The following is a 15,698-nucleotide window of genomic DNA, read 5'->3' as shown; positions in this document are numbered from 1 at the left end:
GGTATATTTGTGGAATTTTCTGTTGTATTTGGTAAGTATAAAACTAATCCAACTTATGCACCGGCCATTAATGAAATGATTGCAAAATTTAAAAAGTATTTTTTTCCCTATTCCCCAAGTTTATTTAATTTCTACTATACTTAACTCATCTTTAAAATTAAGAGGTGCAAAGGGACTTGTTCGTAAAATTTATGAGAATTTAGCAATTCAAGAAAATGAACAACCATCTCTCGAAGAATGCCAATCTAACATATATTATTATATTAGATCAATGTTTGATAAATATAAATCTATGTAAACAACAGGTGGTGAAACTGCTCCTTCTACTTCTAAGTCTAGAGTAGAAGTTCTATGGGAAGATATGGATGATATGACAGGTTTTGATTCCTCTATTGATGATGAACTTGATTCTTATCTTAATCAAGGATTGGAAAGTATTAAAGACGAAGAAGGCAACGAATAACTTTTGGCATGGTGGAGGGAGCGTGGGAAGGCTTTTCCAACACTTTCAATAATGGCCCGAGATATCCTTGTTATTCAAGCATCATCAGTAGCATCGGAGAGTGCTTTTAGCGCGGCAAGATTTCAAATCGGAGATCATAGACATTCATTAGCGGAGGACAGCCTAGAGATTTCCGTATTATTCAGAGATTGGATTAATTTAGAAAGAAGAAATCTTGGCTTTGAAAAATTAACCACTAGGGAAGAAGAAGAATACAATGAGATACTTAGCACTGGGAGCGATGACGGCATGGAACTCATGGAACATCAATCAACATTGCTAATTCCAGAATAATGTCCGAGAGAAATTATAGATAAGTTATAACGAAGTTATATATGAGCTTACAAATATTAGTATGATAATTTGTAATTGGCTACTAAGAGGCCTAGTTCAAACAGAACCCTTCCTAGAAGGTGGCTGCGTAAATTAGGTGTTCTTCAAAAGAATTATATTTGTATGTGAGATTTGAAAGTTCTATTAATAAAATAAAAGGCTCTAAGCGTTGAATTTTTTTTATGAATTGTCTTACACTCTTACTTAGTTACTTAATGGCTTGAAATTATATTAAATAAATTATAACTCTATTATAAATTTATAATTACTAGAATATTTCATTACAAGTCTTTTGTTTTAATATTTTATAATTCTTTACTTAATTTCCTAATTTCCGTTTAATTTTTAAGTTTATTAAATAAGTCAAAAAATTAGATGTTGCAAACTTTAAAAACTTAGTCATTGTAAAAAGAATATCCGTTGCCAAACTCAATGCTTAAATATTTTTTTTTTTAAAAGGCACTTAAGGCCCGTGAACCCGTCCCATCCCGTCCCGTTTGTTAGCGGGACGGGATGGGCCTACCGTTTCGTCCCATTTGTCCCGTCCTGCCACCGTCCCGGCTAAATGTCATCCCGTCCCGTCCCGTCCCGTTGGACAACCATAGACGCAGCCTTACCCCTACCCTAGAAGGGCAGAGATGCTATTTCTGATAGACCCTCGGCTGGAGAAAGTATGAAAAAGAGTAATGGCAACAAGTAGGAACAACAACAAGATAAAAATAAGATTGAAGTCAAGAAAGTAGTTAAACCCTAGGTAGTGATAGAAATCTATGAATAAAAGGATATCATACTAATACTAATGCTAGCGAACTAAGTAAGACAAAGGGAAACACTCGACTATCTACTAACATTCTAACCTAATCTTCCACCTCCACATCCTCCTATCAAGGGTCATGTCCTCACCCAGCTAATAGAAAAGAACTACCCTCTTAGTCTAAAAGGTACATAATGGAATGAAAATAAATTTTTAAAAAAGCGAATGTAATAATGCTGTGTTATAACCCAACGTTTTCAGGGCAGACAGTATAGAGACTGAAAATAAAATAGAGTCAGGAAATACATCGAGAGAAGAGGTATGGGAAGATTGGAACTGCAAAAAGATATAATACAACTTATAACCTGTTTGGCCAAGCTTGTTTTTTTTTCTCAAAAGTACCAACAGTACTTTTATTGAGAAACAGTTTATGTTTGGCTAATTAATTTGAAAAACACTTCTAAGCAGCAATTACTGTTTGACCAAACTTTTAAAAACTGCATATTTTTCTCAAAAGTGCTTTTTAGTATTGTTGGAGAGAACTACTTTTTTCTGCTTTTGCTTCTCCTCAAAAACACTTTTTTTTCTTCCAAAAATCTTGGCCAAACATTTCAACTTTCATTTAAAAAAAAAGTGCTTCTAGGATTGGAGAACGCAAAGCTATTAGTCTTGACTTTCAAATTTTGCTCACTTCAATCAGGACTGCAATAGATGATACATTTGGAGACAAGCAATCAAATGTACTTCAGAGAGTTCATTAACACTATGCTCCTTGTGAGCAAGCAGGGATTATCCAGTTTTACTATGTTCTGATTGTAGCAAATGTCCAAAATTCCGTTCTTCTTTTTTACTTTATATTAAATAGGCGTGTTAGGAGTTAAATCTCTAGCTTGCAAGATGCCAAAAATAGCACCAAGGGTCCATGTTCTTTTCATTTTGAGACAAGGTGCATTCATGTTTGAGAGAATTAAACAACCAAAGTGAAGTTGTGAAGATTTCTTTCCATTCCACTGACAAAAACTTAACCTATAAACAGTACGAAGAAAACAGCAAGGAAATATTACTCATAAATTATGACATTGTTAATGGAGTTCCGAAGTCTAGTTTGCTCCAAAGACTTCAGTTGTTAGGGATAATGTCCTTAAGAATGTTGCCTTCAATGTTCAAACTAATTAAGCACCTGATAAAATGGCATGGGCTTAAGAGGGTGACCTACAAGGATAAATGAAACTCTGGACTCAATGATTCAATGGCTTGAAAATTTCAGAGTAAAACCAAATACAACAATTTCAGATATGGACAAATAGAAAAAAAATCTAAAATATGGAAGAAATACAACAACACCGTGGCTTACAGGACAGGAGCATTCAGGCAGAGGCCAAGACTATCATAGATACAGCTAATCTTCCGAAAATTTTCTGCAGCGCGCAGCACATCATACAGGAATACCGTGGGACAATACACAAACTCCATAAAAACCAGAATGCCAGAACCTCAGCTCCTAAATGACTCCACAAAAAAATTCAAAGAATGTCCTAAAATTTTAATTAGTGAAACTTTATCCTTTCACTGAGATCTTCTTCTTATGTGTTGTGAAACTTGATATCCCTCAAAGAAATCCAAGACAGCAGTCTCAATGTCTTCACCAGAATACTTGATGTAGTTTTCCGGATGCCTTCCGCTCTCAATATGACTCCTGAACCTTCCGAGAAATGATCGATAGGCTGGGATCAACTTCTCGGATATAGAAATACGCAGCTCCTCCCGGAGCTGAGTATCCGGGATCAACCATGTGGACTGAGTCCTATGAACCTCTTCAAACATAGCATTGAACGTCTTAAACCGCTCTCTCAACGCACTCTTAGACACCCCAGATGAAAAACTGCCTTTAACATGTAAACCCTCATCTCGCAAACAATACAAAACCCTCACCCAGGTTGATCTCTGGTAGTTAATAGCTGCTTGCCTGAATTTCCCCGTTAATTTCTTTAAATAATCATCCCCTATCATCTCCCTTAACTCAGGTGAGCCTTTAATCTTCTCAACAATATAATGTACATTGTTCATCACAAATAAATGTGCCAAAGAAGTATCTTTATAGTACTTAGACTTACCTTCAAGATTGAATTGCAAAATCACAGTAATCCAGATCAAATGAAGCGCCAAAGGGGTCTGTGATTCTAGCTCACCAAAATCCATATCAGGGGTGTTAGGATCACTAGAATACCTTGAACCTGTTGACGGCTTAGAGACAATCAATTCAAGCATAGTCTGGTTGTAGTCCGAGATTAAACTTATGTAGTTCATGACATACCTAGTCAAGGGATGAATTGTCCCTCCAGGGACAGGAACCTTGGAAGGTTCTCGAAGCACTGCATTTTCAAATTCTGATAATATCCCTCTTGCGGCCTCCGCTAACCTAGATAATATCTCTACAGCCTGAACCCTAATTGACTCCGAAGATTTTGAATCGAAAACAATCTCAATATCAAGCAGTAAATCCGATAAAGCATCATGAAGATCCAATATCTTAAACAATTTCTCCGGCGATCGCCGACTAATGCTAATGGCTTCCGCAAAATTGAAGAGCTGAATAGCTGGACCTTTGATTGTCTCAGTGAAACAAGCATCGTCCGTTGCAGTGCCTAAGCCTTCGAAGATTTGCTCACAGAGCTTCTTTTCGCTAGCAAAAAGTATCCGAACGCATACTTTTGCAGCTCGTATCCACCGTCGGATCTTAGTTTCTAGGGTTTCCCATTCTAATCTCTGGATATCTCCGATGCTCAGTTTCTCTATTCCGAGTTTCCGGAAGCTTGAGTCCACTGCAGACTTCCGTACACTGCCATACACCTGAATACACTCCCGGAGGTACCCAGCGGAAATCATTCGCTCGGCGATGCATCGAAGATCGTAAATTGCATCGGACGGCATGAGATCGATTTCACGGATGCTATTTGTAGATCGATAGCTTCCGCTGCTGTTACTCTCTTGATGCTCCAACTCCTTGGTCAACGGCGAGTCAACCTCATTGTCGTTGTAGTCTTCGTTACTGGTGTCAGTAAGAGATTCAGCTTCCATAGGAGTTGTGTGAGCTATGAGTATGTTGCGAAACTCGTCTTCAAGCCGAGCCATGGCGATCTGGATTGCACTATTGGCTTTGCTCTGGTCGTCGGAAAGTGTAGCGGACTCCATTGACCGTTGGATTTCATCGACGGCTTGCAGGTACCGATCGATCTCGTAGCGATTGCCGGCGAAGATCATCTTCTCACGAGCATCTTCCGACGCCGTGGAATCCCACCGGAGGATTATCTTCTCAGCTGACTCGAATGCGACGACGTCGTTCTCCGGTGGTTCCATAAGTATCCCAACTTTGAAATTCGGAATCTCGAATAAAGTTTGTGCGCTTAGAGAAGAATTTGGATGAAGACTGAGTGATTGTAATGAAAATTCAAAAATGGAGGCGAGGTTGAATTTGAGAGTTTTTTCTTCTTCTCATCAATTTCTATTTGTAGTGATATTAATAATAAGTTGTACTTTTCAATTAAAAAATAATTTATTCTACTGTTTGAAAATAGACTTCTGCCAAAAAAATAATGGCTTCACCGGCGAAGGAATCATTTGGATATTCCGATCGCCGATTCAAGTGGTTTTAGAGGATAAAGAAAAGTAATGTGGATTGGGGCGTGGAACTTTGTCCTATGTATGCGTCTCTCTCTTTTTACTGGACAACAAGAAGAGATAATTTCACTTTGCATCACAATATTTTGAATTCAACTTAGGGGTGGGCATATTTCGGTCAGATCGAACAAACCGATCGAATCGAATTTTTTTTAATTTTGATTTCAGTTATTTGATTTTTTCCGTCGGTTTCCATTTAAAATTTTAAAATTTTAATTTTTCGGTTCGGTTTTCGGTTATTAATTTATTTAATTCGTTTAATCAAAAAATTAAATTATTAGCATATAAATTCTTTAAGTTATATATAGGCTAATCCCATAAATAATAAATTAATACTATTAAGTCCAATCCATCAAAGACCCAACCCAATTAAGTAAGTCCATCAGCTTCCTAATCTTAAAGACTTTCACTCTATTAAAACTTTCACAGCATATATGATAGTATAACGGGAGGATTTCACACAGAGTTATAATTTACACTATGTTTGAATTTTATGATCCATAATAATGTGCAAAGTTTAGTCTATTTTTTTTATTTTATAAAAACAGTATGTTCAAGAAGTCCGAAATTTTGGAAAAAAATAACAAATTCGCCAGTCCTATTATTACATAGAAGGAGCCCAATATGATAATGTTGAAATCGAAAACCGATCTGAAAAAACCCGAACCGAAATTAGAAAACCGAACCGAACCGAACTTATTTCAGTTCGGTTTCGGTTACTACCTTTACAAAACTGAAAACCAAATAACCGAACCGAACCGACCGAACGCCCACCCCTACTCCAACTTACCAGACCTTTTGCACACAAGAACCAGTGGCAGCTCATAATATGGGACCTGAGGCGAAAATAGAAAGCGATACCTTAATTTTTTTAAATTTTTTCCTCTTCTAATTTATCGAAATCTAAAGAAGTTATAATCAGTTTTAATTATTGTCAATGTCTAACCAATTTGTTTAATCTCTCTTGTGTTATCATGTTGGGCTTTATTGATTTAGTTTTAAAAAAAAATTTCAACCGAGGCAACTGATATAAAAATTGTTAACAATAATTGAATTAATACTTTTTACCTGATTGAGTTTGCCAATTAGACTATGCTTCTACTTACACAGACTCTTAGTACTTTTAATTCTAAATCTAAGTTGAAATAAATAATATTGTAGTAACTACTATGTTTCAAGAGTCATTCAATATTAGTGACGAATTTTAATAATTACTTGTCAAAGTAGCTTGAAAATTATCTACAAAAGCACTCAAAGAATTTTTTTTCTTCTAAACTAACATTGTAAGAAGATCGATTTAAGTTGGGATAAATTAAAAATAGGAAATAACTCGTAACTATAATTTAAGATGGGCAAAACTTTTAGCTATAACTATTTTAACCAAATAATTTAAAAATTCTTTCAATAACACATAATTATTAAACATTATATGAGTATATATTATTTATAGATTTTGGGCCCCTAAGTATTTTAGGAGCCTAAGGCCATTGCCTTAGTGGCCTTAGGCTCCAGCCGGCCTGACAACAACATTCTTATAAGTGAGGTCTATGGAGACCTTATCACTAATTTGTGAAGAAAGAGAATTATTTTTGATCTAGACCTTATCACTAATTTGTGAAGATAGAGAACTGTTTTTGATATCCTCGGCTCAAGAAAGGTAGTAAATAGAAGAATTCATGTAAAGAGAAATAGTAACCTCAACTAGAAAAATAAGATAACTGAAGCAAAAGAAACGACAGGTAGTATTAAAATCCAAGAATAGGAAATACAAGAATATACTAGTGCTACAAGTATAGAAAGGCAGTACAGGTACGGAAAAAAAATTACGTTCGACTACTCACTAACCTACTATCCTAATCCTCGACATACACTCCCTCCTATCAAGGAGATCATGTCCTCATCAAGCTGAAGGTGTGTCATGTCTTGCTCTCATTTGTTTGCACTTAATAAAGGTCTGAATCTTAACCATTCAAATCTCACACATTAAGTGCGCTTATTAAAGTTTGAATCTTAATTATTCAGATCTTAATCATTAATTTTTTTTTCTCTTCACAACCACTTAGTGGGTCTGAATAAGTCTATATGATTAAAATCTATAACAAAGACTTAATTTCATTAAGATGCTATTATCCACATTCATTATTGACTGCCGCCACCGCCTACCATTACCAACTACCAGTCTACCACAATGCCACCCACAACCACCATACTGAACCGCCACCACCACTATTATCATCCTCAATCATAGCCACCATTATCGACTACCACCACCCACCATCCCCACCACTCTCACCATCATTATTTTCAACCACAACCAAGACTCATCCGCCTTAACTACCACCACCCCATCACCATCAACAATCATAGCCGGCACTGTCCATCATTATAAACTACCACCACCCACCACCACATTCCTCAATCACAATTACCACCACCACCTGCCATTACTAACTATCACCAACCCACCACCACTATCCTCAATCATAATAATCACCACTACCAATTACCACTAGTTACTACCTTGAACCACCACCATCAACCAAACTACCACCAACCACTGCCTTTAGTCGACATTCACAAGCACCACTGTTAGCCATCGCCATCAACAACTACCATAAAATATTATATTAATTAGTATTTCATTTGAATTTATATGTTTATTAATTTCTAAATAAAGATTTTTTTTGTACATTCACATGTTAAAAATCAAATAGTGTTAATCATTTAGTATTCAGATCTTAATACACATCTTAATATTCAGATGTGTATTCAAATTCAGATGTCTTAATCATAATACACATCTTGATATTCAGATGTGTATTCAGATTCAGATGTCTTAATATTAAAAAAAAAAAAAAAATGAGGCCTAATCACCTCTACCCATACTTTTTCGGCGTACCTCTACCTCTCCTTGGCCCCACCGTAGCCAAACCTTTCACCCCTTCTAGCTCATCGGGGCATCTGTCTCCTCTTCATATGTTTGAACCATCTCAGTCTCGCTTTCTGCATCTTGTCCATCACGAGAGTCACTACCACATAAGTCAGAAGTCAAACAATTTAACTTTGCCAAATTAAAATTAAACTGAAAGTATATACATAAAATAAATTTATTTTGTATCTATTAATTTAACGTAAACACATATACGAGTAAGCTTTTACCCCATTTTGATTGAGTCATAAAACCTTTATCCCAAACAGCTTTGATTTTTGAAATAATTTAATTTACATTTGTAAACTTTATTTATATCAGGTTACACCATCTATATCAAGTTTTAATGGGTTGATATTAGTAAAAGTACATTTACCCAATTCCAACTATTTATTGTTGTCGTGTTGTTTACAATATTTAACATTTTTGTTTACACGAATCAACATTGCTCTTCTTTTTACTTATTTAAAATGATCATCAATGAAATATTTTCACATTAATTATTAGACTAAGAAATAGGCGAGAAAGAAATGAAGCCATAAACAACAAATTAGCACAAATTGAATAGTTAAAAGGTAAATGAAAGAAAATCTAAGTTGCATTCAATATTGTGAACTACGCCGGAAAAGGAATCCATAATTGATGTCAAATGAGGCTTCGAAAGACAAAGTACAGAATTTTAATTTTACGTTATACAATCTAGAAGTAACTAGTAACTTTTTCATGTTGAGAGGAATTAAGTGCAGTAATTCAAACTAACATTTAATTTGTTATGTTGACCTTCTAAAAAAATTTAGTTTCGACTATTTCATTGCCCGTAAACATCGAAGTCTTTAATGGAGTAGGTTATATATGTTTTTGTTTTCATCTTCGAACTTCTTCATAAAAATTTCTAAAAGCTTGTGCAAAACAACAAAATTATCTAACTTTTCCCATACTAAAAGAGTAGTATCATGCTATTATATGAGTATTAACTTCAGAGAATTACTTCCTTATAGCAGCGTGCATGAGATCACCTTAATTATATGTAACACGTATGCATGTGTAGATAAAACTCATGAGTTGCCAATAATTGGTTAATGTGAAAACAAGAAAAAAATAAGTGTAATTCGGGTTTTAATTTGAAAAATCCTTTCTCTATTAGATGCATATATGTTGGAGAAGGGCACACGATAAGAGATAATAGTAAGTAGTAACTAGTTTCTAGTGTTTCAAAATTACACTAATGATTGTACTTTAGGGTGTACAAAGTTATATATAACTCGTTTAAGGGTCGATTTCGATGTTCACTACTTAATGATTCACTTTCGATCTTTAATTACCTATATTTTGGGAAGATTACATTACCTAAGTATATGAGATTAGGTGCAAACGAAAGTAAATTAGTGCAAAAGAAGATTAAGAAATGAAGAATTTAATGAAGTCAACTTGAAGTTAATGAGAATAAGTCTTAATAATTACATGCACGTGCTGCATGATCTACGCAGAAGTTATTAATCAATCTCCAAACAATTCATGGAACAGAAAGTTGGAGACCAACCCAAAGACGAATACTATGTGGCAGCGTGGGACTGTGGGAGTAAAACAATTTAAAAAGCTGGATTTACAGATATATGTACTAATTAGCAAAATTGGAACTTCAAGGTATTAGTGCATGTGTAAGTTAGAGGAGGAATATATATTATCGAAGTGCTTGTTGCCCATGGACAGATTAATAATTCTGTGCAAGTTTGGGATGTTTGAGTTTGAAGAAATTATCCTTCTCTTGTAATAATAATAATAGGAATACATAGTTTCTTTTATTATTTATAAAATGGACAGGGAAAAGGCAAGCATATTGGAATGGCGGCTATGAATAGTTGTGGTCATCTGCTTCATGCTCTTGGCGCCCCTTATTCAATTTGTAGGGAAGGCCATAACCGCTGAAGCACTAGCAATTCGGAAGGCATTAGAAAGAGCATTACAGAATGGTTGTTCAAAAGTTCATATATTATCAGATGTAAAGAATGTGGTCTATATGTTACAAAAGAAGATGCTAATATTTCAATAGCGTAAGGTAATGAAGGCAATATTAGTAGTACTTCATCGTAGTGGGAGAATACTAAGAAAAATCATAGTTTGGTATACACTCTTAATTGGAATAATTTCGGTAACAGGATCCCTGAAAAGTTTAATACCAAACTAGATAGTGATGACAAAGAACTACTAGACAAAGATTGCATAGAAATAACTTGGCAAGATTCTTTAACAAAACTTTATTTGGTGAAAACTTTTAATAGTCATATAAAAGAATGCCAGAGAAAGTTGTAGATGCATGGTTATGAGTCTAAGTGGGCGATTGTTGGAGCATATACTATTAACCATGCATTTGGATATAGTATATTCTAACAATTGTCATGGTTAAAAGTCTAAGTGGGAGATTGTTGGGATATATACTATTAATAATGAATTTGGTTTAGATATATATAGTATTTATTATGAAATAATTATTTATTCAGTTTTAATAAAATTTTAAATAGATCATATATTAGTCGGTGTTGTGTCCTTTGCTTATATAGTAGTAGATGCTTTAGTGTATAGAGTTTAACTTATACACGGAGGATTAAATCATCGGTTCTTATAAGTATAAAGTTTGAGTTCACAATCTAATGATGGAATTGGACAAACCATCATAGATGATTGTAGCATAAGATTAAATATAATTTATCTTGATTATGAAAATAATTTAATTCCAACTTCTTGTGCTAGTACATTTTGTATGTATTGAACGGACCAAGTAGAGATAAATATTTTATACTGACTTAATAAAATAAACTCTCTAGGGCCATTAAATGTACTTATACTCTTAATCTTGATATAATTATTATTAGCTATGTATATTATTATTATTTTGATTTATTAAAAGGCGAGATTATTTCGTGAGTCAATATGCCTGGTAAATTGGATAATAATAATGTACATTGGCGAAGTAATAGTTAGTTGATGGAATCCATGTCTTGGTTTAGAGATTGATGATACACCTTTATGAAAGCTTATAAGTTTTATGTGTAAACCCGACCGGTGAATTTTGTATCCGACACATGAAATAATTTAAGCAAAAGTCTAAAGGAAATAATCAATAAATTAAATCGTCAGTAATTTAATTTAATTGATTAGTTTCTGAATCTTAACATAGGGAGTTAAATAAGATTTAATGGATGAATTTCGAAATTGAATAAGGAGTGCAATTATGAATTTTTAGTGGAATAATTCGTAATCAATTATGGTGGATATTAATTTTGAAAATTAAAAATTAATTCCATAATTAGAAGCCTTGTTAATTAAATTCTGTGGTCCCTGCTTTGCCTAAATAATAGGAAATAAAGGAATCTTTTTTCTGGTGGAAAGGAAAACCTAACATGTTTTGAAAAATGGTTTTAACCCTTAAAACTTGTGCTATAAATACATAAGGTTTTCCACAGGAAGTAATAGAAGGTGGCCGAAATTTTCAGCCTTTTTCCTAGAAATTTCGCCCACACGAAATTGCTATTTTCGGATATTATTTGGGTAACACAGTAGAAAACCGTGGAACGATCGGAGATCGTGATCGTGCGGGTGGTGGGGATTTCATTGAGTTGTTGTGGAATTGGAGGCTCACGTGATAGAGGAGCTTTGTTCACGATTCAAGAGGTAACCCGTAAAATCTCGTTTATGCTAGTTGTCTAGATTACATATAATTTTAATACTGGGATTGCTTCCGCTGCTTATAATAATCCATCAGTTATGATTTAATATAATGCAGTTGTTTACCGGGAAAAAAAACAGTGTTTGTGTCCCCGACTGCACGTTTACTACTACATTCGCCCATAGTAGCTGGCACTGGTAATGGGAGGCAACAATTTACTGACACCAAAAGAATATATTAACACAGGCAAATCTGGAATTACACGAATGCAGAGTGAGCCAAAATTTAACAACTCCAATTAGCAGTAGTAAATTCATCATCTCAAAGACGTGTCCCGTCTCATTACTTTAATTTAGTTAATTTAATTGCTTCTTTTTTTTTTCTCTGTGTCGTTCCAGCTAAAGTCTTTAAACCTTTCAGAGCCACAATTGGCCTTGGGGGCTTTGCAATGAAATACATAATTTAATAAAAAAACTAAATGTATTGTTATAAGTAATTGTCACTTCTTGTTAACGTCATTCTTACTGTTATTTCATAGGTCCAATTTTGCCTTTGTACTTTGCAAAAAAGTTTGATTTTGCCTTCTATTCCAAAGTTTGGCTCATTCGTGTCCTCACCGTTACAATTTTAGCTCAAAATTGTCCCTAATCACTTGCAGCGGACTAGCGGGGACATGGATGAACTAAACTTTCTAACCGGGGACAAAGTTAGACCTTATCGAAAAAGTACAAGGACAATTTTTGACCTTTTTCCTATTCTAATATGTATTAATTGATCCCTAATTATTTAGATTTGCACTTTAGCTGGCTATATTTTGAAATTAAATGTTTACACGGTTGCTAACATCGGATGTGGTTAAAGCGAAAGAAAGAATGAGCAGTAAAAACGAGTGAATTATTTGTACCGTCTCTTTCAACAGAAGGCAAAGTTAGATCTTTCGCAAATTACAAGGGCAAATCTAAAATCTTTTTCCTATATAATATTGGTCTGTTAGTGATTAAGGGCGATTTCGAGCAAAAATTATAATTACGATGACATGGATAAACCAAAATTCTAACAGAGGGCAAATAACAAAATACAAGAGTAAATTTAGACTTTTCCCCTTTATTATATTAAGGGGTGACATGTCTTGGTTGAAAGGTACCACAATATTCGCTGATAAAAACATTAAAGAAACAAACGGAATTAAATTTGTTAAGATGCAAATTAAAAATGTGTTCTTTCCAATCTCCAATCAGGGTGGGATGTTGTTGTTTGCCAGGTTTGTGATCCTTGATGTGTGAGCCTCTTTAGTTTTTCCATCTCCAACTGTTACTGCTGTCTAATTTCACCAATCATCAGGGATCTCACCGTTGACTAATGCGTCTTCTTAATTAACCCTCCAACAAAGGCTTTTCTGAGACTCGACTCGGGGCTCGTTTCGGGACAGGGCATTATCAAAATACCTTAAAATTCATGTGTGTGACTTAGTTCTGTGAGATTTACGCCTCCAAGCGTCCGATTGTGCGTCCTAAAAACGCCTAACGCTCAACGCTCGGGACTTGCCCAACAGTTCTTATGCAAATCATATGTTGAATTCACTAATTAGCACTGTTGACGCTCAAAATTATTCAACAAATGAATAATTAAAAGTTCTTTTTATCTATAGGAATATGAAAAATATGAATAACTCAAATAACAAACCATAGTATTGCATATTTACTAATTGAGAGCATCATGAGGGTGAATATCATAGAATATTTTTTTTTGAAAAGAGATAACCAAAATTTATATTTTTACTTGATAGATCTCCATGTCTTAATTCTATGTCTCACTAAATTATCATATATTTATTATTTTACTCTTTAAAAATAATTTTATATTTCTTATAAAGGAGTAATATTTTAAATTACAGTGTTGACAAAATTTATTAAGTATTTACTTTTAAGGAGGTAAAATATACAGTTTGATAAAATATTTTTAAGAAATTAAGATTTTTAATCGTTTGAAAGTTAAGACATTGTAATAAATTTATACTTCATAGTAACTTTGACAGTATTATATTATTTATACTTGTGAAACATGCTAGATGTTTTATTTTATATGAGTTTCTTTAATTTTTTTAATTTTTATGAACTTTTAATGTATTTTTTATATTTTTTTGTTATAATGATATATTATTAATTCATAAATTTAAAAAATCAAAAATTCATAGAATTTTCGTCTCGTCTCGTATTAAGTAAAACGTCACGCTTCACATCCTCGCTTTTTAAAAAACTGCCCCATAGAATCACAAATTAAATTGAAGTTTCCATTTCTTACCCGAATTTTCTACATTACTGTTTTCTTTCTCCTCATACTAACTTGAGTTTTAAATGGGACATTATTTGATGACTGTACCTTATAACAGAGAATATTTTACGTGGCATTTTTTGGGGAAGAGAGGAAAATTAGAAAATCGGAGATGCTCTCCATTTTTGCCACCTAAGTACCATTATTTGATTCGAGATGACCTTGAGGCTAAAAAATGATGGCATTCCAAACGAGGCCCCATATATAGGCTCAATTTAATGTATTGCTTGGCTGTTAGTTGATAGTCCTGGGGGGGGGGTGGAAATGAAAGGGCTTCCATACATTATTTTTTAAATATATACGAGGAAAAATCTGCTAGTGCCATTGGAGAGGTAGAGCTAAGATTTTTATCAAAGAGATTTAAAATATAAAAAAATAAATATACGAATAAATTAATGCGATTCAATATATACAGATATACATAATTTTTTTAATCTATCTACGCAATATAATTTTTCAGCAAAGCTTGGATAAGAGCGGCTCCGCCATCACCGGGAGACTAACACTTCTACTAAAACTAGTTGTTTAACATAAACTACTGCAAAGTTGCACTTGATGTATTTATACGGGTAAAAATGGGGCCAATGAGCACCCCAATTTTCTGGTGGGGCAAACGAAGCAAGGACATAACTACAAGAAATCAGAATCGAAACTTGGAACCTATTGTACCAAGGTCTGAACGAAGCACCTGCCACCAGAGCCATCGAGACCACGCCCCCCGGATCTGGTTCGAGCTCCAAGACCTCGGAAAGCATTTGCAAACGTCCGCACACGATGAACAAAGGGTCGTGATATCCGTGCCCAACCGGATATCACGATGTAGATCTCGGCCCGTATCGACAGTAGATCAGTGATTAACGATAAAGAAGATTTTTACCCTTTTTAGAGTTATAATAGGGATGAAACTCTACTACTATATAAAGAGAGTGATTTTTATTCAAGAAACACACTGTAACATGCATATTAAAGCAATATATATTTGTTTTCTCTGCTTGTAAGTTATCTCAAAGTTCTTATTCTTGTTCATTGCTTTACACATATATTTTGGCTCCAAATCGAAGGAAGACTAATTGTTAAGCTCTTATCCGAGCTCGGACTCAATACTACAGCTGGTTTGGCTATTTATTTTATCTATAATTTGCTTATCTAACGTTATTAATCACTTGTATTGGATTAATCCACATATCCTTAAAATCGTATGTAAATTCAATTATTATCTATTTTTAAGGGTAAACAGTTTGGCGCCAACCGTGGGGCTAAGGATAATAGTGGTAGTTTGATACAAATTTTCATAACACACTCTATTTTACGCTTGTTCTTTGAGATTTTAATTTCAGGTCAACCTAAAAATGTCAAACTCTTAGCCTGCTCACCTGAACGTTGATGCTGAGTCTGGTCATCATGGCGAAAACAATAATATAGTACCTAGCAACGAAGTGCCCCCTGCTGATCCCAACGGAATCCCGGTTGCATACCCAATCGATGCCAACTCATATGTCGCCATCGA

The 15,698-nt window shown here is 34.3% G+C and overlaps 1 protein-coding gene across 1 annotated transcript; it reads right to left on the bottom strand.

Annotated features, from left to right (window-relative positions):
* Positions 1–2,644: 2,644 nt before the first annotated feature.
* Positions 2,645–5,293, bottom strand: LOC104106215 (exocyst complex component EXO70A1-like). Its single transcript, XM_009614712.4, has 2 exons — positions 2,944–5,293; positions 2,645–2,801 (listed from the first exon to the last, which is right to left on the bottom strand). Exon 1 carries the CDS (start codon positions 4,944–4,946, stop codon positions 3,156–3,158), a length of 1,791 nt encoding a protein of 596 aa, XP_009613007.2. The 5' UTR covers positions 4,947–5,293; the 3' UTR covers positions 2,645–2,801; positions 2,944–3,155.
* Between the last annotated feature and the right edge of the window lie 10,405 nt (positions 5,294–15,698).

This window comes from Nicotiana tomentosiformis, chromosome 6, assembly GCF_000390325.3.
Source record: "Nicotiana tomentosiformis chromosome 6, ASM39032v3, whole genome shotgun sequence".
NCBI classification, from domain to species: domain Eukaryota; kingdom Viridiplantae; phylum Streptophyta; class Magnoliopsida; order Solanales; family Solanaceae; genus Nicotiana; species Nicotiana tomentosiformis.
The sequence above is the reverse complement of the archived record's forward strand: the minus strand, read 5'-3'. Positions and strand labels throughout refer to the sequence as shown.